Raw genomic sequence first — 26,828 nt, 5'->3', positions numbered from 1 at the left:
TTTCAAGGAAAACTATAACGGCTAAGTTTGCTTGAGAATTATTAGTAGTTTAAAAGTAAATAGCAGCCTAAGGTATAAAATATATGCAACTTTGTAAAAACCACGCTAGGTATGTGGCTCCTTGCTTTGGATCGTAAAGTAACGACAGTCAAAGTCAAAGTCAAAATATCTTTACTCAATTTAGGCTAGAACAAGCACTTATTATGAATGTCAAAAAAAATGTACCACCGGTTCGGAAAAACCTCTGTTGAGAAGAAACTGGCAAGAAACTCAACGAGGTATATTTTTTTAAACAGATTTACAATATTATTAAATGATATCTATACATCACAAGTATTTAACACATCTTTATTTTTAACACAGTAGGTTGGTTCGCTATTTGAAGGGATCGCTAATGCGGATCGAAATTATTTCCAAATATCCCTGTCCATGATATAATCATTAACTTTATAATACGCCTTAGATATTAATGTCTTCTTGACAATATTTTTTGGAATTTTATTATAAAAACGTATGCAATTTCCCAGAAACGACTTTTTGATTTTAGCCGGTCTTTAAGATGGAACTTTAAGCTGCCCTGTGTTTCTAGTAGCCTTTGGTTAGTGGGAAAAATCACATATATTCTTCCTTACATACATGATTATTTCAAAAACATAAAGCGACGGCAAGATTTTCGCGCTTTCGCGTTATCGCGCTACCACACCACATTCCCGGTCTGAGTGGAGAGCCTCGGGGAGGCCTATGTCCAGCAGTGGACGTCTTTCGGCTGATGTGATGATGATGACACCACATTTGGTTTGCTCTGTCACGGTATTACCGGCGTGCGAGCGTTTGCTCTATTCATCGCATATACATAATACCAGTTAACCAGTGCGGCAAGCGTCGCGACCACGCAGTGAACAGAAAAAACGCTCGCCCCGACGTTAAACCCAAGGTTTTAGTGTCCAAGGGTTCAAACAAATTATTTTCGTGGATAGGCATGTGCCATGAAGGTCGTGGCTAGGTAGTCTTGTTTCGTCCAACTCACACAACAAAATGAGATCTCCAATCAATTTTGATTTCAGCATTCCATGTTTTTTAAACGTTTTCCTTTCCTATTTCGATTGTTTGAAGTAGGTGCATGTAGGTATGAATATGCATACCTATATTCAGGGATACCTGCAGTGATTTTAAGTAGGTACCTACTTTAGCCTACATATTAATTACATTTTCCTATTTATAGTGCGGTAGATAAGGTAAGTAACCTTTCTGTCATGATGTATAACTGTATACCTATAATCATAAGCGTAAGATAATATGTATACATTTTAGGTACATAATCTACTAGTTAAGAGTGATATTGTTAATTGATTGAATCAGGCGTAAATTTGCGGAACTTGGTATGGTATCCAAAACTAAACCATTACCGGCGCCACTCAGCGACCACAGTAAACTGTCTGCGTGACATATTTGCGTCTTCATGCAAATCTCCGCTTCCACATAAATCAACATTTGTCACAGAGATTCAATTGTCAAATTAAATAAGATAGAAACGCGTTAACTAGCGTCTTGTGTGACGTTAATTTAGTTAGTTAAACAACGTGACAAATATATTAAGGTTGATTTAAGTGGGACCAGAAGAGGCGATTTTGCAAGAAGGCATTATATCGTCACTATTTTGAAAAAAAATCTCCTATCGTAAATCAATACATCACTAAAATTGATGTAGGTAACTGACCTTTGATGTTCATAAAGTCCACTTAGAAAAGTTATCGATTTTGAGGTACTAGCTTTTTTTTAAAGTAGTGACGATATGCCTTACACACACATGTGTGTTCACTAAGTAGCAAGGTAATTGTTTTTTAATTCAGTGCTATAGTTGTTTGTGATTGTTTTCCAATTTGTACATAAAAAAGATATTCTTAGTATCTCACCGATAATAAGGCTAGAAGAAAGAAAAACATATTTTTGTAAAAATATTATGATTTATTTAATTTACTTAACAATAAATAGAAGTATACACTTAATGTAATAGTTGTTTATTTATCACACAGCCTTTTTCCCTATCTTAGTTACCTAATTCCCAAATTTATTAAATATACTATTTTATATGTAACATACATATATTTCATTGGAATCATCAAAAAAAGCGAACTTGTAAATGAAATCCTATAGGTAGATACCTACCTCAAATTGGTTTTATCAGAAACTTAATGGGAGATATTTTAAAACTTATTAGTAACCAGTTTTGCCTTTTTATCAGAATAGACCAATGCTATTAGGAGTTCTACACTGAACGAGCTACCTCACGAGGTAGTGAGGTAACATAAAGCATATAATATTTTTGTTCGACACAGGTCTCAACATTAAAAAAAATGAAGTGTGGTTATGGTACAGTCGAGTAAACTGGAACCTTTGTGCTACTAATGTCATGTTGTCATCCGATAAGTTCTGCTGAAGAAATCATAGTGAAATTGATTATTAAAAGGTTCATGAGCCAGTTTGTTCGACAGTACGTCCGAAATTTTTTGCCTGGAATGTACAGTCTAACAATGCACGCCCTGATAATTTGCACCCTTATGTAATTTATACACTGTGCACCGATTATTAGGGCGTGCATTATTAGGTCGTAAATTCCGGATCGTATATTCGGGGATACATACATATTAACCACACCCCGAAAATAACTGCCTCGCGACTCGCTCTGTGTGGAGCAGTGTTGTAAAAAAAACAACTTAATTGATAATATGTTCCTTTTTTCAAGGTGCTTAATTAAAATTGCTTTTACAGCTAAGCCACTTTTGTATTGATATAATAGCATAATAGTGTTTAATTTTTTATAATTTAAATGCTACCTTTACCCTTTTACTTGTATTAAATCAGTATTCACAAATTTTCTTACACCATTACAAACTTAATTATTTCTTTTCCACTGTAGTAACACTTGGGACACGCAAATTCATAATCCATCGCCTTATTTGCCTGCAAGAAAAGTTTACGAATTGTTAATATGACCTAACAAATACAGGATAAAATATCAAATTGTAAACGAAAATTAAAGTTACGATCTAAATTTATGTTGTCCAATAAAAGGCATTTACTCAATAACCTTTACCCAGGTGTCTGTAGTTAAACTAATCCAACCATCTGCTATAATCAAGCATCGTTATCAGTGTGCAGTTTGGTAGCAATGTATGGTTGGTAAAAAAAAAATACACATAGAAAATAACTACAAATAAACACACACTAGGCAAAATAAATATTTTATATTTCAAGAAATAAGATATTACTACTAAACAACCCTTATTCATAATATGCTGAATAAACAACAAAAAAATATTCAACAGATTTGGCTGTCAGTTATCAATTAATTAGAACAAATATGAATTGTCTATATGCTATGGATGATTTAGATTAAATTAAACAGTTTAGTTAGATAATGTAATTTCACTTTTTACTTGAGCTGTATTTTATGACATGAATAAACATTATTCGACATTATATGTGGCGTTATCTGGGAAAAGGGACCTTGTTGTCGGTTCTAGTTTCCGAGATAATCGCGTTTAAAGTAAAATGTCGAAAAAAATCATTTTTCCTTTTTTTACTCTATATTAATAAGCAGGGTCTAAATTCTAATTTGACAGAGACACAAGTTTTTTAATCGATTTTTTATGAGTTAAAACATCCCTTATAGTTTAGTAAGAAAGGGACCTTATTGTCGGTGTCGCTTTTGTATGCTTTCTGTGCGCTCGGTATCGGTTTGGAAGACGAGTCAAACGTCGGTACTTTGTCGGCGCGTACAAAACGTCAATCAGAATCATCAGAAACCATTAGGCGGTAGCCAGTTAGGGCCTTATCACACTAGCGATTTGCGGGCGAGTTGAAAGCGAGGCGAGCGCGCAGCGAGTTCGCTTTGAGCGCGTAACGATTTCACCGCGAGCACGCTACGATATCGCCGCGAGCGCGCAAAGATGTCGCTATGAGCGCGCTGCGAGCGCGCAGCGTGTTCGCTGCGTTAGCGCCGAAGACGCCCTATTATTATGGCGTTTTTGGCGCAAAAGTAGCGAACTCGCTACGCGCTCGCAGCGACATCGTTGCGCGCTCGCGGCGATGTCGTTGCGCGCTTGCGGCGAAATCTTTATACGCTCGCAGCGAATTCACTGCGTGCTCGCCTCGCTTTCAACTCTCCCGCAAATCGCTAGTGTGATAAGGCCCAAATTGACAAAATTGTTTTTGTGATTCTGATTGACAATTTACGCCAATAAGTGATTGACGTAATAATTATTACAATTTACCAATTTGTTCTTAGACTTGATTTTAATTATACGTAACACTACATTTTTACGTTAATCATTTAGTAAGGTCCCACAAAATACGTTAGGTTTAAGAGTTTTAACACTACAGTGTTCTTAAATTAAGACTTTAAAATTAATCGTAAGTTATTAGTCGTTAACAAGTTATAGTCACTAAATATTTTACCACCGACGATGTCCCTTTTCGAAAATATATAGTGATTGCACCAACTTTTTACTAAACTTTACCTTGAATTTTGAGACTGAAAAAACTACTTTTTTTTTTTAAGATTTGTTGAGTTAATTTGATTTCATTTGGCTATGTTTTAGCGTACTAAATATAAACGTTTGTTGATTTTGACTGTTTAATTACATTTGTAAACCACAAAGTTATTTTTGTTAAAGTATTTTTTTATATAATAAACAACGTTGATTCAAATCGGAGTAGTTCTTTTATATATAGTGTCCAATTACGCATAATATTTTTTCCTTCGAAAAATAGAAAATTAAGTAAAAAATCCATCAACCTTTTTTTACTTTATGCACTTTGGCAAGGTAAACTATAGGAAAACCGTTGTCCTATTACAAAATTGTACTTGAAACCTGAAAGCCCGTACAATCTACTCCTCAAATAGCATGTTATCAATGTAACTTCCAATAACAACATACTTTTATTGGGTGTATAAGTTTGAATTCAATTTTCTCATAATCACCTTTTCTGGCTTTTGAGGTTAAACCTTTTTTTTAAAATATCTATTAAACCTACATGCATGTTCCTTACATGGTTCGATTACTAAATGAATGTAGATTATGGGGATATCAATAACTCAATACCGACAACAAGGTCCCTTCACGCTGATAAGGCCACATATTGTTTTAATTTTTTTATGAAAAAGTTTTATATCAAATAAAAGAATAATAAAAAAAGAGTAATAATCCTGAAGTATTTATTTTTTAGTATAAAATAATTATTAATTTTTACATGTATTTATTTATTTGCCAACCATATACTTTGCTACGAAAACTGCACGCTGATAACAATCATTAGCTATTATCTTCTGGAATCATTTGAAGTATACCATCATAATGCCAGTAAAATATGACTTTTATAGGCTATTAAAAATATAACAATTCTTACCGATATGCAATAATAACAAAAGATATGTGAGCAACCCATAGTGTGCGGCAGTACAGGACCTTGTGAGCAGATTGCACACACTGTTGCATGAGTCATGGTGGGGACATCCATCTTCCCAGCTGGTTTGATGTGCTGTCGCCACCAAACATACTTTAATACATTGGACAGTAGTCTTTGCAGCCCAAAAATGTTCATAAGGGATATAAGAGTGCCTATGAGTTCCTGAAACAGAAACAATTGACTAAATTAATGCATGCATATGTTCTAGTTTTTAATGATGTTTGAATGATATAAGTAACATCTGTTTCATAAACTACAATCTGATTCTCTTCTAAAACTTCCATTGCTGTCTTGGTTTGAGGTTCATGGTATCACTAATATTATAAATGCGAAAGTCTGTAAGTCTGTTTGTTTTTTCTTCATCATGTCGAAACCTCTGAAGCGATTTAGATAAAATTCAGTAAGTATACAGATAGTTTAAGTCCCAGGGAAGGCCATTGGATAGTTTTTATTTATTTATTTATTGATTTAAGGAGAACCAACAGCTAAAAACACAATATATGTAAAAGGAATAGCAACACAGAGCCAATTACAGGATCCCACAGATAGCTATAGTACCTATACATGTTTAAGCTTAACTTAAACGAGGTGACGCGCACCATATCAGACGTCACACCATGCCAAACAAAACACCACAGAACTTCAAATGGAATTACTATACTCCTCAACACATAGTACTTATTTCCTTTAAATAAATATTACAACAAAGTTAAATGATACTTCCGCAGGTTGTATCAAAAATTTACATTAGGTTAGCACGGCACCACCCAAAGAGAGAGTATACCAAGACTTAAGCTTAAGGATACTAAGATATCTAAGGTGATACCAACGGTGCAAGAACCTGGACGCCAATCTTCGCCTCACGGATGGAATCCTTTTTTATCCTGGAAAATTGCATAGTTTCCGCGGGATAGCGATAACTGAATTAAAAGTGGAAAGAGTCATAGGTATCGGCTACTATTAAATAATTAAATTAGTATGGTTGTAATTTTATTACTTCACTGAACTAAGTTACATTATTGATACACTATTTTTGCTGATGGTACCAAATTTCATGAGGATGCTTTTTTTATTGTGAGAGGGAGGCAAACGAGCAGGCGGGTAATCTGATGGGAAATGATCACCACCGCCCATGAGTACCATGTGTTAATAAATTGGTCAAGTGCGAGTCGGACTCGTACATGACGGGTTCCGTAAACAGTTCAGTAAAAGTTTTTCTTAAAATTCTTCTAATATAAGTTTTTTGGCTCAGGATGACTTCGTCCACAGTCCCATTTCGTCACCTTCTTAAATCGTCCACACTGCCATGTCGTCAGCCTACAATTCCTAAATCGTCACCTTCCTAACTCGTCCACTTTATGATATCGTCCATATCCCATTTTGTCTACATTCCTATTTCGACCACAGTGTCATCTTGTCCACTTTCTTTTATAGATCACAGTACTACTTGGACAGCAGTGCCAACTCGTCCACGTTTAGCAGACGTTGTCTCACAGATATGGGCAATTTAATGTTGACGAGTTGGCACTGTGCTCTAAATTGGAATGTTGCGTGTTAGCACTGTAGTCGAAATAAGACTGTTGACGAGTTGGTACTGTGGCCCACGTAAGAAAGCAGACAAGATAGGAAAATGACGATGTGGGAATGTTGGCGAATCAGAACAGTAGACTGTATGGGAATGAGGACGATTTAGGAAGGTGACAAAATGGAACTGTGGACGAACCCATCCTGAGCCAGTTTTTTTTTGCTGACTGTACTTTATGCCCCTGGTTACCAAAGTACTCGTCAAGACGAATCAAACGAGTCCAAACTCGATGTGGTTGTGTCGTTTATCACAGAGTTCCTATGGTCACCCGCTAGCTTTATCTCAACACCATGATATAATAATATTGCATTGTCATCTGATTTATACATGCGTGTAAAATTTCAGCTTAATCGGTTTAAGATATCCACTTCAAATTTGAGTTGAAAGATTCCACCCGAGCAAATATATTTACACTAGCTTTTGCCCGCGACTTCGTCCACGTGGAATAATAACTTTGAGAAGTATTTAATTTATTTAGGATACCTATTCTGCCAATAATAGCACATAGAAACTTCCACAGTTTACTGAAAATAACCTATTTTAACACATTGCTATAAATGGGTCAATCAACAATTTCTTGTTTTTGTGTGTCACTACTGGTAAATCTATTTTATTTCAAAAAATATAAGACATACATTGATTCTACTATATTAATAATTGAATTAGACTATCAACCGACAACTGAACAAAATATAGAATAATACATTTTATAATTTATAGATAAATTATTGGTTTTCTAGGGGACACATTTTCACTTCCATACTAAAAATTTCGTGTCCTGTGCATATATTCAATGTTTAATTTCGTCTTGGTGTAAAAAAATGGTTCACTAGTATTTAATGTTATGGGTTATTTAAATAAAATACTGCAGTTAGTATCTTAAAACGTCGTGCCAATCTACAGAACTTGAATATTTAATTTTACAGTACAGTTTAAAAAAGTGTCCCTGTGAAAGTAAAAAATACTAAGTCCCCTAACTTACCATTCTAAAGTAGGTGTAAATGTAATGACGTCGCATGACCTTGGCTAGACCAATAGACAACCTATCTGAATGTCACATGACTCGGTCCGCCATTGATGCGGCATTTTTTAGCATTGTTCATTTCGTTTGGGGCTCTTACACAGGTACGGTGTCTTTATTCCAATTCTCCTGACTTACCGCGATATTTCATAAGTTTTTCATGATTGTGGTTCAAAATAGAGCTTAATACATGGCATGACGGTCTAATATTCTAAAGCAACTTGTTTTATTTTGTTGTATCGTTTATATTATGCTTTTTACTGGTTCTTACATGAATTTGTCTCTTGGGTCATCGTCCCCTAGCTGACTTATTCGGTGACCCAAGAGACTCTTTTGGTGAGTCATGAGACATTGATCTGTTTGTTAAAGCAATCCGTAACTGAATTCACTAAAAGCTATAATTTTAGCATTAACAAACTTAACATTTTCGTATTTCGCAGGATTTTAAATATCGGTGACCCCTGTTCTTCTACGTATCTCCTCATTTCTGATTCGATCGAGTAGACAAACCCCAAGCATAGCTCTCTCCATAGCTCGCTGAGCAACTCTGAGCCTATTTATAAGACTATAGTGAAGCACCACGTCTTGGATCCATATGCCATCACTGGCAACACACATTGGTCCAAGACTTTCGTCTTAAAGCACTGAGGAATTTTGGACGAAAAGACATTGCGGAGTTTCCTGAGCTGCCCATCTGAGTTGGATTCGGCGATTGACCTCCTTGTCGAAGTTGGACCTACCCAATTGGATGGTTCGTCCTAAGTCCTAGGTATACATACGCGTCAACAACTTCAAGAACCAAATTCTCAACCAAGACAAGGGTCGACACTACATGAACATTCGACATGACCGTAGTCTTGTCCCTGTTCATTTTGAGGCCCACCCGTTGGGAGACTCGATTGAGGCCTTCGAGCATCTAGCTGAGTTCTTCCATCCACTTTCTTTTTCTTGATATCGTCTGCAAACCGAAGGTGAGTGATATATACGCCGTTGATATTGATGCCTAGTTCTTTCCATTGCAGAAGCTTGAAGGCGTCTTCCAAAGCTTCAGTAAACAGTTTCGGAGATATGACATCTCTCTGTTTGAAGCCTCTTTTCAAGGGAATTGCCTTCGAACTCTATTCCTGTACTCGGACCAAAAAAGTGGCGTTTTTATACAAACACTTCAACACTTCGATATACTGATAGTCAATACGACATCGCTGGAGACTCTAGCACCGCCCGCGTTTCAACCGAATCAAAGGCTTTCTCGTAATCCACAGACATAGCGGCAAGTTATACTCTTTGGTCTTCTGTATGACTTGCCGCAGCGTATGTATCTGGTCTACGGTACTATAGCATTTTCGGAACCCGGCTTGTTCGGGTGGCTAGAAGTCATCGAGCCTGCGTTCGAGACGATTTACTATGACTCTGGACACCTCCCTGGCTCCCCGTAGCTTATAAACATGGCTTAACAGCGAGATGGGCCTATAGTTCTTAAATAGGGTGTGTCAAGTCAGTTGCAATATCGTGATTTGAGTGGTTTTTGTGAAAGAGGTTTTTGCCAATGTCACAACCCAAGACATTATCAGCCACTTCACATTGGAGACACATCATCATCATCATCGTTAGCCTACAGCAGTCTACTGCTGGACGTAGGCCTCTTCCACGGCGCGCCACAACACTGTCTCCAGCTCCAGCCCCTCGCATCCATCCGCCGCCAGCGATCCTCTAAAGGTCATCCGTCCACCGTGCCTCAGGACGCCCTACACTACGTTTTTCCCGTCCATGGTCTCGTCTGCTCCACCGTTCATCGGTCCTGCGACATACGTGGCCAGCCCAACGCCACTTCAGCGAACTAATTCTCTGAGCAACGTCGGTGAGTTTCGTTCTTTGTCGGATTATGTGATTTCGGATTTTATCCTTCGAAGAAACCCCTAGCATTGCTCTCTCCATAGCTTGCTGCTACTTTGAATTTGTTGATTAGCCCCGCAGAAAAAGTGCACTTTTCAGCTCCGTAGGTTAAAACAGGTAGGACGCACTGGTTGAAGGCTTTCGTTTTTAGGCACTGAGGGATGTCTGACGACAAGATATGCCGAAGTTTCCCGAAAGCCCAACTGTATTCGCGTATTAGCCTCTTTCTCAAAGTTGTTTCTACGGAGTTTTATAGTCTGACCAAGATATACATACTCAGACACAACTTCGAGTGTGGCGCCACCGACGGTAACTGGTCTCGGAATGACATGACTGTTGAATATAACCTTGGCCTTGTCTAAATTCATTCCGACACCCACTCTTCGGGAAGCATCATTAAGGCTTTCAGCATGCCAGTCAATCCCTGCAGCGACTCTGCCATTATAACTATGTCGTCGGCGAAACGGAGGTGAGAAATGTATGTATTGATATTTATGCCATGTCCGATCCAGTCCAGCAACTTAAAAATATCTTATATATTGGAGACACACCTGTACTCAATATTGACGACGCCGAGGTATTGACCAGTGGTATTAATTAATGAAGAGCTCAGTTCTAATGCTGAGGTTCCATTAAGTAAATTAAAGAACACGAAAGTGTATAATGCTATGCAATGATAAAAGCTAAAGTATAAAAAAAGCACATAAGCAAGCTCAAGTCCATTCCACTTTAAAAGTCTCTTGAGTTATCATTTCGTCTCATGGGTGACCATAAAGTAAGCCTAGTCAACTTTAAAAGTCTCTCGAGTCACCATTTTGTCTCTTGGATGACCAACTTGTCCCCAAAAAAAGGCCTTAGTTTTTTTAATTTTTCACACAAGAGTTTCACGGTACTGGCTTTTTTTTACACAATTTGTTGTTAAATTAAAGGGGCAAATAAAACTTATGATGTACGTTTTAGTTGAATTAGATAAAACTAATAAATGGCAAAATATTTGTACCGTTTTTGTCACCAGTGACTCAAGAGACATAATTAGTAGTTGTAACATTCTATATAAAATGTGTTTCACAATATTTTACATGTAAAACCGATATAAATGTGTTTATTTATGTATTGCACTGATTAGATCTTAATCAGCATGCCGTGTTATCTAATTATATCATGGTTACTCAGGGGACCACTTTTGAGCTCGAATTATGTTTATGGCTATATAAAACATATAATAATCATACAAGTCCGCGGCAACTCTCGAATTTTAAAAATTTAATATGTTTTCTACAATAAAAGCATATATTTATGTAAATAAATCTACATTTTTATTTTCATTTGTTCTTTGCCAAAAACAAGAAAAAGTTGATTGACCCAAATATAAACTATTTTTTTTTTGTTCTCCCATCCATCCATACATCCATGTTCTTTGGTAAAACATAAATATTTTGTGGGTAGCCACATTTTAGCCAAACGACGTGTATTCTACCCTATCAACACAAAAGGACTAATTATTATTCTTCATAGTGAACTCTTGACATCTTACGTCCTTTATTGTAAGTTAGGAGGGTAGGATTATAATTAAAACAGCATTTTTACTAAGCATAGCTACACATATTTCCGATAAACATATACTTATAGTAAATTTGTTTGGAATTCTTAAGAACTTTCATCCCCATATTTATAGGTCGAAATTTTGAAAGCGCCGGAAAAAATGTTTTTTGGGTTCTGTAGCTCAAAAGGAAAAAATGGAACCCATAGGATCACTTTGCTGTCCGTACGTCTGTCTGTCTGTCAAAATCCTCTATCTTGTAAACACGTGGAGTATCGGTATCGAATTGAGATTAAAATTCTAAACTCAGGTGAATAATCCCGAAAGCTGTGAAAAAATCAAACTTCTAAGTCAAGGCAATCAAAAGCTACAGTCATTAAAAAGGTGTGTCCATACAAATCGCCTTAACAGAAAAAGTTATAGGGCACGTCCGGCTTTCCTAGAAACTTGTTTCTTTTTGCATAAAGGTAGCTCTTATATAGCACAATAAATAAGAAAAATCTGGAAATCATAATTTTTCATGTCTGACTGTCTATGTCAATAAGCCACCTATGATAATACATTGCGTACATTTTGCTATGAGCTTTAAGGGCACTGCTAACACTGCATCATCTCCTCTGCTAACATCCCCACGCCGGTAAAAATTCAAAAACGCTTGAACATATATCTATTTATTTCTTATAATGTCCAAATGCCAAGTTTCACACAAAACCATCGATTTATCTTCAACAATGACGATCTTCCATATAAAGTTTCATCCCTATTTCACCCCCTTACAGGAAGAATTTTAAAAAACGCGCGAACAAATATCGATTTATTTCTTATTAAGGGCCTAAATGCCAAGTTTCATGGTTTTATCTTCGACGGCGACGAACTTCCACCGTATTAACTTTCACCCCCTATTTCAACCCCTTAAAACCTTTTTTTCGCGATAAAAGATAGCCTATGTTCTTTCCCAAGGTCTATTCTATCTCTGTACCAAATTTCATCCAAATCGGTTCAGCGGTTTAGCCGTGAAAGCGTAACAGACAGACAGACAGAGTTACTTTCGCATTTATAATATTATATAAGTATGGAAGTATGGATTAAGGGCCTAAATGCCAAGTTTCATGGTTTTATCTTCGACGGCGACGAACTTCCACCATATTAACTTTCACCCCCTATTTCAACCCCTTAAAACCTTTTTTTTCGCGATAAAAGATAGCCTATGTTCTTTCCCAAGGTCTATTCTATCTCTGTACCAAATTTCATTAAAATCGGTTTAGCGGTTTAGCCGTGAAAGCGTAACAGACAGACAGACAGACAGACAGACAGACAGACAGACAGACAGACAGTTACTTTCGCATTTATAATATTATATGGTATGGAAGTATGGATTAAGGGCCTAAATGCCAAGTTTCATGGTTTTATCTTCGACGGCGACGAACTTCCACCATATTAACTTTCATCCCCTATTTCAACCCCTTAAAACCTTTTTTTCGCGATAAAAGATAGCCTATGTTCTTTCCCAAGGTCTATTCTATCTCTGTACCAAATTTCATCCAAATCGGTTCAGCGGTTTAGCCATGAAAGCGTAACAGACAGACAGACAGACAGACAGACAGAGTTACTTTCGCATTTATAATATTTATTATATTATATATATATTATATATTATATATTATATGGTATGGAAGTATGGATTAAGGGCCTAAATGCCAAGTTTCATGGTTTTATCTTCGACGGCGACGAACTTCCACCATATTAACTTTCATCCCCTATTTCAACCCCTTAAAACCTTTTTTTCGCGATAAAAGATAGCCTATGTTCTTTCCCAAGGTCTATTCTATCTCTGTACCAAATTTCATCCAAATCGGTTCAGCGGTTTAGCCGTGAAAGCGTAACAGACAGACAGACAGACAGACAGACAGAGTTACTTTCGCATTTATAATATTATAGTATGGAAGTATGGATATAAGTATGGAAGTATGGATTAAGGGCCTAAATGCCAAGTTTCATGGTTTTATCTTCGACGGCGACGAACTTCCACCATATTAACTTTCATCCCCTATTTCAACCCCTTAAAACCTTTTTTTCGCGATAAAAGATAGCCTATGTTCTTTCCCAAGGTCTATTCTATCTCTGTACCAAATTTCATCCAAATCGGTTCAGCGGTTTAGCCGTGAAAGCGTAACAGACAGACAGACAGACAGACAGACAGAGTTACTTTCGTATTTATAATATTAAAGTATGGATTACACTGGCAATAAATGAAATGAAATGAAATATTTATTTATTTGCTTTAGCAATAAATATAATGCTTGTAATAAGTTTTTGTTAAAAATTTCATTTTTAATACAAGCTTTTTTGCCGAATGTACTTTTTGTTGACTGTACTTGCATTGTCATCTAAACTACATATCTGTACCAAATTTCAAGTCGGTACTATTAACTATTGAGGAGTTCCCTCCGGCAGAGACGATCCTGGCAGGACCACCAAGATGTCACTACCAGATTATTATATTGTCACTAAGGTCCGACCGAGATCTCGGTCTCGGTCTCGGTTTCGGCAATTCTCGGCCAAAAATCGGGCCGATAATCTCGGTCTCGGTCTCGGCCCAAAACAGCCGAGATTCTCGGCCGCGGCCGAGACTCAACGGCGGCACTCAATTTAAATTTTGGCGCGCGGTTTACCGCAGTGGCACGAGCTTTCCTTGGGATTTTGATTGGTCGCCCCGCCCGGGCTCGGTGCGTGTGGTACTTGCAACTCATTGACACCCGCTAAGGAGAGTAACAAGTCACAACTTGCTCATTTCTTTTCGATAAAGATGGTTAATAGGTGAAGTAGTTTGATTTACGTGAAAATTAATGTAAGGATTGTGAGAATACCTTATCGTAGAAGTGATTAACTGATTTACATTGTGAAAAGCTGTAGTTTAAATTAGAGGTACTTAAAGCGGAAGGTAAGTAAATTGACTTATTGTTTTACACTTAGTCTTGTTAATGTTTGAATTTGATGAGGTTAGGTATATTTATCGTAACATTTATTATATTTTTTGGTGACTTAATGATGAATGCCTAACGATGTAGTAATTAAGTAATTAATCTTATTAAGTTTTAGCGATCGTAATAATGGAAACAGTTTGGAATTTGCGAGTTTTTTTAGGTAAAAAAATAAAATAGTTAAAAAAAACTTTTTTTTTTGTGTCTCGGTCTCGGTCTCGGTCTCGGCCGAGATTTTATTTTATTCTCGGTCTCGGTCTCGGTCTCGGCCGAGATTAAAAAAGCAGTCTCGGTCGGACCTTAATTGTCACCAAATTTACAGGGTAAAGAAAAGCTTCTAAAAATATCGCCGAAATGTAAGCACTTGCGCAATTATTTCGAATAAAAAACAATTTGAATTCTCATCCTCTTTGGTTCTGGCTGTTAACTTCTAAAGCCATTGCCTCAAAAAAAATGGCTGTCAGCACGGTTCATTCGCGGGAAATTCGGCGGACTTCATATGTTGTGTAATTATAGTCCGCGCGGCGGTTTATGATGGCTCAGGGAAACAGGGAAAGGGCGCATGAGTACAATCGCGCACAAAATCTTTTAACAAAATAATATATCAGAAGAATTAAAGAAGATAAGTAAATTTTAGGCAAATGTAATTTAATAAGATATGTAATGTAATAATAACATTGAATTTAATAAGAGGAAAAAAAATTAGTCATCGGGCAATGTTGATACTATATTATTATTATAGTATAAACATTGCCGGATGACATTACTATATTATTATTATTATATAAGGCAGACAGACACATTTGGTGTGCTAAAGCCTCGTACAAATATCAGAGGGAAAAAAAGTTGTATATTATTATCGTGCAATATCGAAGAAGGTTTTTTTTGCAATCTGGCGTAAATGTTGGATAGGTGTTGCCAAATTTTCCTATAATGATAACGTGGTGGCTGCTGTTGTATTTTTTACCTCCTTTAATTTACCCACGATTTTATTTGTTTTCTTTTTTTACATAACACAGTTCACGTCATAAATCATTTTTCTGGCTTGCCTAGTTAAAACTTTATTTTTCGGCATTTTTTCCACTACAACGTTAATGAAAATACAATTAATTAAGTAAATTCAAATTCAAACCACACGCCCTTCACTCCTCTGCCCCGGCCAAACAGATCGAAGAAATGACTACTGCGCATGCCCCTTCCACTTTTCCTGAAGCATCTTAAACCGTTGCGCGGACTATAAAGGGTGTCACTGTCCCGGCCCGGATAATACCGGGATGGAAATACCGACCTGTTTTTCGTGTACACGCTTGTGTGTGTTTTGTGTGTAGAAGCTCCTATCAGTTTCTATGGGCATGTACACAAGAAACATCCTAATTAAATAATAAGAAGCGACTAGTGCAAATAAATTTTAAACTGTATTATAAACCTTGTAAATAGTGTTAAATACTAAGTATGATTTTTTTGTGTAAAAACAATAGGTAAACATAGTTATTAGTATCATTAGTATGGTGTGGATTTGGCGAGCGCTTTATCAAAGTTGGCTTCATTGAGATTTGTGGTTCATAAATTGCTTTATTAATTTTGCCCAAATCAAATAAACCACAAATTCAGACAGTCAGTATATTATATTATCGAAGCTTATATAAAACATCAAACAAATATTCAAACAATATAGTTAGCCAATGCTAGGCGACTAGGTCGGTCGATCAGTCAGATGGACAGACGGACGGACGGACAGACAGACAGACAGCCAGACAGCGGAGTCTCAGAAATAGGGTCCCGTTGGCACCCTTTGGGTACGGAACCCAAAAAAACAATCTAACTTAGCTTTTAATGTACACAATTAAGAAAGAGTGAAATTAAACTTACAATAAAATTATGCCACAGAAGTTCCCTTGTCCATGAAAAATCAGTCAGGTCTTCTCTTGTCAATTTGTCTGCAGTAAGTTCTAGGCCCAATATAAAATCTATCAGCACTGGGTATTTCCCACTTTGTATGAATCTCAAGAAATTCAAGATGTCACCAAATAACTGAAAAGTTTCTAATTGGTGCACAAAGCTCTGTACTCTTGTGTTTGATGTTAAACTGTACAGTGCCCGGTCTTTCAAATATTTTAAGCCAACTGTATAACCATAGTACCAGTATAGTTTGCTTTTTGAGAAGTTTTCCATATTGTACTTCAATGATAGCATTTGCTGTCCAAAGGTTAACTTCTTATCATAAACCGAATATTTGAATATCCATGTGCGGAGCAGCAGTTCCAGTTCTGGTAGAACAGGCTGTAATATCCCTGGCTGAAAGACATTAAAAGTTAAAAATATTTTTGATTAATCATGAGACAATTGACACTATTTGACCAAGCCCCAAACTGAGTATACCAGGGGTCACCAAATGGCTTTTCCGGTCACCAAAAGTTTTGTAGTGCAAAAAACAATATAAAATTAAAGCAACAACAACATATTTGCAACATTTGCTTATTTTTACTTCAAAAACTGGAACACTGAAAAAACTTATTGCTGATCCCTGCCTTAAACTATGGCTACTAGACAACAGATAAACATACTATACTTATATCAAAACATTTAGATTTTTTCATACAAATATCTACCCCAACTAGGGGTCAAACCCAAAACCTCAAGCTTCATAGGTTTTTAAACCATTAGACTATCTGGCTTTCAAAACTTTGCAAGTATATTTACCTATTTGGTATCCAAATACAAGTTATCAGTACAAACCTCAAAATATTTAGTGGCATTGAATAGTTGTTGTTTTAATAATTCCTCTAATTGATCGTCCAGTTGACCAGCATCCAACTAAAATCAAAACAAAAAAATTTGAAACTACATTTGGGGAGTAAATAAATCGTTATGTACTTACTTAAGTAGCTTGCCGGGAATTGAGTAATTATTAAATATTACCTGAGTTACGCGAGGAATATAACTTATGGGCATATTTTGAACAACTTTCTTCAAATATATTGTACCTAAATGATAACGAAAATTAAAACTTAACTAAAATATTTGAGCAGGGCAAAAAAGTTTGGCCGGTGGAGTAATTTTGATGGTTTTAACAAGTTACAGAATATTGGGTTTATGAAAATAACTTTTTTTTATAAAATAATAAATGAAAAATATTATAATTATTCTACTCTATTCTGGCGGCCTCAGGAAAGTCAGGAAAAAAAATATTTATCTCGTAATTATCTCGTACTCGTATTTTGACTGACTGACACTGACACCGCCTCGGGTTGTTGCTGTTGCATGCAACGATATATCGAAATTATCGAACTTTCGATAATATCGATATTTTTATCGATATAGAATTATTACCGATATGATATTATCATATCAAAAAAATGAAATATCGATGACGACAGCAAATTTTTAGTGATTATTCTAACCATGATAGATTTTTGACCATGAAAAATCGATATTGTCCGTTCGTTCAAAACAGGGCTGCCAACCATAAAAAAAACCCTCGTACTTATGCAGCTAATAATCTCTTATTTTGGCTTACAAACCTCGTACATTTATTATTTATGCATCTAAAACGTGCTAAAACCAAAATTAAGGCATATTAAACTATTGCATTTAAGACTTTTTTACTCATTGAAATGAACTATTGCAAGTATCCTACTAAATAAAACATCACTTTTTATTTCAAAAAATCTTTTCTCAAGACTCAAACTCAGGTAAAATCAGAAAAAAAAATTGTCTATATTCTTAAAAAACTTTGTAAATAATGTTGTGTAAAATGTTCATATAGCCATATTATCAAAATCTCGTACATAATTGTACGAGGTTGATAGTGTCTGTGCTCGCACCTAGTATCCTCGTACGGTTGGCAACCTTGGTTCAAAACAATTGGTTTGACAGAAAAATATGTTTATGGTACGATATTTTGATAAAACTAATTTATAAATTAGAATAGAGACTCGTGGACTCGAGGTGACAGCATAAACATTATTTATTAAATCAACACAACGGTTGCTACACGGACTGACATGAGTTATGGTTTTCTCAAAAGAAGAGGTTTTAGTATAAAACAGTCCTTAACATATTTTTATCGATATTTTAATTCATCTGGAACCTTCCGCCAGTCGTTCGTGTTCGTGTTGCTTTTGCTTGTTTTGTTCTTATTCTGAGCTGAGTTTTATCCAATCACAAGCGTGACAAAAATTTCAAACGGACCTCACGATACTGACGCCATCTAGCGGATTTCTCCTGTCGAAAAACCCCGATTGATTAAACTTCTGAATTAAATGAGTTTTTTTATCACCCTTATTTAAACTTTTTAACCGGGGATCGTATGGTGATTAAATTGTTACGTTTTATCTGGTATGTGACATCAAAGGGATCGACTTTTAATTCTAGCTGCATGGGCTGGATTACTTTGCTATGGGTACGTTTTAAAAAAAAACAACCTGACATTGACACCTGTCAAACTCAAACAAATTGTGAAGGTCTATCTAAGCGTGCGAGTGCCTGTAAGCGCTGGAATTTTCTTGGATTACGTTAATTATCAGACGTTGCGCCTTAATTATTTTTCAAATAAGTGTCGTTGTCAAATTATGAGAAAATAATTAATAACCAAAAAGCGATATGGTTGTATCACCGCAAAGTCCTGTTGACGAAACCCTAACTGTACGCGCTGCTAAAATCAATATGGCGTCAAAACAAAGTTCCGTCGCTGACACTAGAGCAGAACTGGCGGAATTAGTGAAGAGAAAAGCTGAAGTAGCTGTACGTATGCAATATAATAATTTGTATGGCCCACATTTAGTTTTGTTTATTTTTAAAACTATTTTTCCCAAAGGCATTGTCAGAAATTTCTTAATTTGACTTTGATGAAATATATTTTTATTATACAATGTTTTGTTGACTTCTTACTCAACTGCAAGGAGAGGTATTGTTTTTTATTGTTCTTTTTGTTGACAGTACTTGCATTCAACCCAAATCCGAAATCTGGAAGTGGGTGATTTTCGACTTGAAAGATTCGACCCAAAACAAATTTACCACACAGCAATTAAAATAGAAGCTTGTGAATATTGAAATGTATTTTTCTTCCAGGAAACACTAGCTAACTTAGAACGTCAAATATACGCTTTTGAGGGATCCTACCTGGAGGACACTCAGCTATATGGAAACATTATTAGAGGCTGGGACCGTTACCTTACTACTAACAAAAGTACTAACTCAAAAGCAGATAAACGTAACAGGAAGTTTAAAGAGGCTGAAAGATTGTTCTCAAAATCCTCTATTACCTCAATGGCAGTGAGTATAGCCTAGATTCATGTAGATACAGCATATGACATGGCATGTGTATAAAAAAATAGGTCATCATCTACCTGGATTTAGCTTTATTAGTAAATTGCATATACCTACCTGAGACATGGGATGCACCAAAAAACCTATAGTTTTTATTTTATTTTTGGAAAGAATAGGATATTTTAAGATACCATTTTCATCGATTTTAAATTCAGATGTGTTTCATTTTTTATAATTTTTTTACGAAATATGCTGGATGATGTCACAGTGAGACAGCGACGTTCCATTGCCTAGCAAAATTCAGGTCGTACATAACATAATCTGAGGCATTACAATGTGACAATAATACAAGCACGGTTTAGGGTCCTAAATAAACCATGACAAATAGTTTTATTTATTTCTCTTCTTTTACCTTCGATTATTCCTGTTTGTTTAATGGTGTGATAGTAAATAGATATTTTTTATTAAAGTCTGATATTTAAATTATTTTATATTCTTGTAAGGTCGTAATTTAATAATTTAATTTGTAAAAAAACATTGGAAATACTCGTATACATTTCAGATTTTACAAGAAATGACAACTGTTTAAAGCCGGATGCGCATCATGTGATTAAAGTTCTATCTTTGTCACTCTTTGCTATTATAAGCAGGACAGCAACATTTCAAACTGTCAATTTGCTTTAAAGTGTAGACCTGCTTTTTAACTGCCTTTGTGATGGTATACTGCAGGGGTCAAATGAAGGTCATTACTTAAATTTTGTTTATTTTATTCAGTTTATCATAATTTTGGAATCTGATTTCTGAAAACGCTTCAAAAAGCCTATTTCTCCAAACTGTTTTCGATTTATAATACATTGTCAAAAATTGGGACATCCCAATTCCACACAGAAAAAATCGTGATTCCCACCAGTGATGCTCATGGCAGCCAATGTGTTAATTATGTTGATGCATGCAAACATTTTTACCATCTATTTCTACCCAAATTTTGACAGGAAAATAATATGAGATTCCAAATGTTAATGATGATATGACCTCTGTTGTACAGTCATGGACTTTAATTCATGCGCTACCATAGAACCATTTCACAGTAAACGTCAATAGTGACATCACATTAATTAACAAGGAAAATCGTAATGACTTCCTTTGAAAAGGTTCCATGGTTGGCTCATGAATTAAAGTCTCTGATCCTACTATATATAGGTTGTTTAAGAGGGAAAATTAAATAATTGTTACCAAAATTTTTGACAGTAATATTTTAATATTTTTCAGGCTGTCAGTGGACTGGTTGATCCAGCAGAAGCCAAGAGTAAGTATTTACTTACTTTTCTGATGTCAATTTTAATTGAATTAAAAATGAGAAACTCCATTTTTTTATTGGTTAATGATATCTCACTACAACTACATCTTTGCAGATGAGAGGCACAGTGAAACAGAGTCACAAACCAATGAAGATTCATCAGATACACAAATCAGCTCCAGTCTGAACATTGGAAGCTTGAACCACACAACAATACATGGCTCATCAGAGAGCATTGCGTCAAAACCTTCTGGCAAGCAGCACACCAATGGGATTGAAAAAGTTGTTAACCATTCTCAGACAAAACAAAATGCTACGCAGAAAATAGCTACATCATCAGGCATGCTGCAGAAGGCATTTGGCAGTGACAGCAAGTTGCTGTCTGCTGTAGGGCTAGACAGCAGACCAGGTACTCCCAAAGACAAGGACTCCAGTATGAATGTCATGAACAAAGGAGACTCAACACCAAACTCATTGAAACATAAGCTAACCAATAACAGTAGTAGCAGTAGTGTCAAAAAGAATAACAATAAAAAAGCCAGACATAGATAAATTAATGAAAGTAAGTAACACAATGCGTTAATACAGATGTACAACTATGACAAATGAAATAATAGTGTGCCTAAGAACTATCTATTGTTTGGTTCTTGGAAAAGGAATTTGTGAAAATAAATACACCTTGTTTAAAAAAAAAAGATTTTATTTGTTTTCTTTGGTAATGATCTACAATGTAAACATGGTATTTTTCATCACTCCACTCTAAGCACTTGTTCCGAGATATCTGGATCAGGGAAACAAGTGCATCACAGTCAGGTTTCACTGTTCAAACTACTGTATGTACTTAAGATAAATCATTGTCCCATAAAACCTCATTAGCCCCTCATATGTGGGAACTAGAAAAGTACTGAATTCTGGTCTCATCTGTTTTAATAAGTACAAATTGTGCTGATTTAAAAAAAAATACAAAACAATAGCATTATATTTGACATGGGTCCGTATCTTATTATTTATTTATGAAAAGATACGCATAATGCATAACACATTCGCATTCGCTTAACGCATTCTCTGCCACTGACGCATATTACATGTCTGCGTTTTCGGGACTTCACCCAGTGCCGCTGTCATAATTATTCATACATGAATGCACATGTGCGGTGGCACCTGTGGCAGTCAGGTGAGTGATTGCGTTAAGCGTACAAGGGGTTAAAAAGCTAGTGGTATGGATAGTACCTATTTGATTATTCAATCTAATTTAACCTTCCATTTACTGATCTCTTGAATCTTTGACTAAATCTGGATTCTGAAATAAAATAAAATCAGAATTAAGTAATTTTAAATTGATGCAATTTAGTGTAAACTATACAGAAAACACTAAATAAAAATTAGACAAACTTACGCTTCAGAACATCAGGCAGGTCTCGAATTGGTCCACAATATCTCATAGCAAGGTAGAAAAGTACAGGCAAGATGGAAATGACAGCAGTGCAACATAAGAATACTACTTCAGGGGCCCTCCTAAGCTTACAGCAATCAAGGTTTTTGCTCCAAACTGACCTTGTGGTGTTCATCTGAAAACCATGAAGGCATAAATAAACAAACTACTAATGCTAAACAATAATCATGAAGATATATAGACAAGTTTTGCCGTCTTTGTCTCTGGCATCAGTAGAGTTCAAATATGTTCTACACTTTTCACAAAAATGTCCATAAAAGTCTACATTATTCCTTACATATCATATCAGAAGGCTAAGCGCGTAGTTTATGGTCAGCGAGAAATTAAAAAGTTAAGAAGATTGCAGGCGCGCTAGCTCGACAATAATTTATTATTGTTGAGTCACAAGTTTTTTAAAAACTGAAAATGGCCATGGAAATGTTAGCCCAAGTCGTATACAACTAGTTTAAATGACTGCTATCAGTTATTTTGTTGGAACTCCAGACATTTTTTATTGGATCTGAAACAGCTTGTGTTGTTTTCGGTGGAATGATACACCTCCTTTTTTTTTAAAAAAAGGCGGGAAAGCATGAAAAATTTCATTGGAATAAAGTTAAATGTATCATAACATAATATATTTTTCTCAAACATGCTCGGAAATGTATGCGTTAATGTCACGAAATGGAGACATGAAGTTTCTCATTTATGGCTCCCTACCACCTCCTTACATAACTTCTTGGCCTAGGCCATGAAGTTTATGTTATGAAAATCCATTATTGTTCCGCTGCTCCAACTTTAATTTGCTTACTACATTAAACTGACAAAGGAAAAATTACGACAGCCACCACCACTACTCTGTAAGCATTTGCGTGCGATACTGCGATGCGAATGCGATGCGATGCGATGCGATGCGATGTGATGCGATGGATGGATGGATGGATGGGACGGACGGACGACGGACGGATGGAAGGACGGACTGACGGTACGGACGGACGGACGGACGGATGGATGGATGGATGGAGGAAGGACGACGGATGGAAGGACGGACGGACGGACGGACGGACGGACGGATGGAATGAATGGATGGATGGATGGATTGATGGAAGGACGGACGGATGGATGGATGGATGGAAGGAGGACGGACGGACAGGACAGATGGATGGATGGATGGAAGGACGGACGGAGGACGGACGGATGGATGGATAGATGGAAGGACGGACGGACGGACGGATGGATGGACGGATGGAAGGACGGACGGACGGACGGACGGACGGATGGATGGACGGAATGGAAGGACGGACGGACGGACGGACGGATGGATGGATGGACGATATGGAAGGAAGGACGGACGGACGGAACGGACGGAAGGAAGGACGGTCGGACGACGGACGGACGGATGAATGGATGGATGGATGGATGGATGAATTAAATATTTCTCACATTGTTTTGAGAAAAGCACTATACACAACTCGGCCAGAACAGGGATTGCTGGACTCCTTTTTAGCTAACCCCCAACTCGTCCATCAATCCCTTACTTCATGGCCTCTGCAGTAATGTACTATTGTTGAGAAAAGGTTTATTCTAATTTAGTTTTTTCCTTCACCATTTTTGAGAAAGGCTTCGTATTAGTCTTGGCTGGAATAGCAATTACTGGCTTTGTATTAGTTAAATATAATAATAATTATATATAATATAATAATACTCAGCCAGCAATTGCCTCCTTCCAGGCCACAACAATAATCTACTATTTAGGCAAAAATAAATTTTATCTGAGTAATAATGAAAATCTTACCAAATCAACAACATCCATGCACACAGTTTCCACACCAATACCATCAGGACTTAATGTTTTGTAAAATTCATCTAACCCAACATACAACTCATAGCACTTTTCACACACTGCATCTGTATTATTGCCAAATTGATTTAAGTTGTCTAATATGCACTCCATTGTTTCATTGTACATTTTATTAAACTTTTTTGTGTCATTGGATATAGTAGGAATAGCGCCATCCCACTCAAAACAATCTGGAAAAAATTACACATAAATTATTTATTCATTAGCATTACATAATTTTATAGGCATGTTTATAAATAGTTAAGGTCTTGTCACACAGGATGCATTCTGCATTCAATTCAATAGTTAGGACCATAAATTGCAGAACTCATTCTGTGTGATCAAGGGCTTTGTAGTTGGTTGTATACATATGAAAAACTTAACAAAGGTGCAACAGACCAACCTTTAACCCTTTTCCAGGCCCCGCGAATTTAGATGTGCTACCATAAAATAACCATAGTTTGGGTTGTTTACCTATGAGGGATTGATTTAAAAATGAATAATATTTTTAACTAATGCAAATGATTATGTAGGTACCATATTGTTTACTTAGCCAGGTTGAATATTTGTGTACATTTATGTGGTTGCTATATGCACTATGCCTGGAAAAGGGTTAACAGAGCAAGCAGCAAGTATGACTTTATTAGTCTTAAAGTGTTACTTACTAATACAATTTCCTTTCTCCCATATTCCTACTATTCCATTATGAAACTCAAGCACAGAGTCCAATCTGTCCCTGGACATAAATATGGACTTGCAGGAAGTGCCATTGTCTACAGTCTCCAGTAGCTCATTATAGTCTAATTCAAAATTTACATACTCATTTACACACTCCCCACAGAGCCTTACTGGTCTGGCATACAGTATTGAGCACATTGTCAGGTTGGAAGCAGATTGAGCAAATGTGTGCAAGAGAGTGGCACATTTCTCAGAATGGTGTAGTATGTCGCCTGTACTAAATGGATAAGACCTGCAAGAAGAATATTATTAAATTTTAATACCACTTATCCTCCTAGTATATATCTATACAGGACTTATTATTGCAATGTGACATTGAACTTGCTCATACATGAGTCACAAAGTAACAAAATATGATGTGGGCCTCGCTTAGGAGGCTATTGCTGCATGCTGAGTGGATTCAAAATATTCTATCAATAACATTATTTAAGAAACTTTTTTAGAAGTATGTTATGTTACCTATAAACAGAAGACATAAATACTTACAAAAATGACACATCAGCTGTGAAGTGTTGGAAATTTAAAAAGAGGATAAAGAGTAAACAGTAATTTCTAAACATTTTGACGATCTCCCTGCTTTCTTGTATGGCTCTTGTCACACTTTTAGGTCTCGAAAGTCAGATACTACTATAGCAGAATATTGTAATTATTTCGTTTATCAATATCTGATACATAGTAGGCAATTATGGACTGGAGTGGTTATATAGTTAAGTGAAGGCACTTTTTCACCTCGATACTAAGCTGAACTGATAACTTTAAAGAGTCACTTGAAGTTCTTAAGTCTAACAAGATGGATCTGTTTATTTATTTATACTGTTTCTCTTTCTATTATTCTATTCTATTCCAGTTGATTGTATGTACTTATGATGTACTTCTACTCACTCATCATGTCAAGGTTATCAGCAGGGCTACTACGAAAGTCGAAACTCGAGGTTCGTGTCGTGCGGTTCCTCTGACACTTATAATATTTAATACGAGAGCGAGAGGGACGGTACGATACGAACTTCGAGTTTCGAGTTACGTAGTAGCCCTGCTGTTCATTCGAATCGATTGGATTCAGATTATCACGTAGTACATTATCACTATGGTCGACGCCATAATTCGTGTGACTAAATTGACAATTCATTGTGCTCAAGTGTTGCCACAGTCAGGGTAGTGCTGTTCGTGTCGATATAATAAAACATTATGGCATTGGCTTGTAGTGATATTTATCCATTATTTACGGTGACAATATCAAATTAGTTTAATAATTTACTTTGCAATGTAAGATATCATTGTAAGAAGTGCAAATACGAACCAACGACAATTATTTCATTTATTATTTTGATTAGCCTCACCTTAAATCCGCTTTATTTATTTTATATGCGCATGATATCATTGCCGTCCGCAAGTGCGCCGTGCGCTAACCGAAGTAATAGTTTCATCATTATCTTCAGAAGAGACGCCATTTTGTCACCGGTAATGTGTCGCGATTGGTAGGGGCAGGAAGACTATTACGAAGTTCTAAAATCGAAGTACCGCCCCTCTCACTCTCGTATTAAATAATATTAACGTCAGCAGGACGGCAAGATACGAAGTTCGAATTTTATACACTTCGTAGTATTATAGGGCCAGGGGCGGTGCGGGGCATTCCAGATTTATCTGTGACAAGAAGGAGGAAGGGCATAGTTTATTCGATACCACTGCATAAAACAAAATTTGCAAAAAAAAAATATTAATGTTCTAGGTCCAGCATTATACAAAATTAAGTAAAGAAATACGAACAGT

The 26,828-nt window shown here is 36.3% G+C and overlaps 3 protein-coding genes across 4 annotated transcripts; 1 reads left to right on the top strand and 2 right to left on the bottom strand.

Annotated features, from left to right (window-relative positions):
* Positions 1 to 2,354: 2,354 nt before the first annotated feature.
* Pex2 (peroxisomal biogenesis factor 2) lies at positions 2,355 to 17,739 on the bottom strand. Of its 2 annotated transcripts, none has more exons than XM_074095502.1 (6): positions 17,639 to 17,739; positions 17,409 to 17,473; positions 17,226 to 17,303; positions 16,359 to 16,784; positions 5,410 to 5,631; positions 2,355 to 2,961 (listed from the first exon to the last, which is right to left on the bottom strand). In XM_074095502.1, the coding sequence occupies exons 2-6, from the start codon at positions 17,439 to 17,441 to the stop codon at positions 2,878 to 2,880; spliced, it is 843 nt and encodes a 280-aa protein (XP_073951603.1). In that variant the 5' UTR covers positions 17,442 to 17,473; positions 17,639 to 17,739; the 3' UTR covers positions 2,355 to 2,877. The 2 variants fall into 2 exon arrangements, with proteins under 2 accessions (XP_073951603.1, XP_073951604.1); XM_074095503.1 differs by having other exon boundaries at positions 17,701 to 17,718.
* A 1,195-nt stretch (positions 17,740 to 18,934) lies between these two features.
* Positions 18,935 to 21,748, top strand: Eaf6 (chromatin modification-related protein EAF6/MEAF6). The gene is made up of 4 exons (XM_074095471.1): positions 18,935 to 19,232; positions 19,560 to 19,763; positions 21,027 to 21,063; positions 21,170 to 21,748. The coding sequence occupies exons 1-4, from the start codon at positions 19,092 to 19,094 to the stop codon at positions 21,604 to 21,606; spliced, it is 819 nt and encodes a 272-aa protein (XP_073951572.1). The 5' UTR covers positions 18,935 to 19,091; the 3' UTR covers positions 21,607 to 21,748.
* A 517-nt stretch (positions 21,749 to 22,265) lies between these two features.
* Positions 22,266 to 25,763, bottom strand: LOC141433433 (osteopetrosis-associated transmembrane protein 1; the record flags this gene model as incomplete). The annotated part of the gene is given in 5 exon segments (XM_074095470.1): positions 22,266 to 22,354; positions 22,451 to 22,622; positions 24,279 to 24,514; positions 24,989 to 25,293; positions 25,548 to 25,763. Coding segments are annotated over 5 exon segments (840 nt in total). The 3' UTR covers positions 22,266 to 22,301.
* Between the last annotated feature and the right edge of the window lie 1,065 nt (positions 25,764 to 26,828).

This window comes from Choristoneura fumiferana, chromosome 12 (genome assembly GCF_025370935.1).
Source record: "Choristoneura fumiferana chromosome 12, NRCan_CFum_1, whole genome shotgun sequence".
Classification (NCBI taxonomy): Eukaryota; Metazoa; Arthropoda; class Insecta; order Lepidoptera; family Tortricidae; genus Choristoneura; species Choristoneura fumiferana.
Note: the sequence above shows the minus strand (reverse complement) of the source record. Positions and strands in the feature narration are given on the sequence as shown.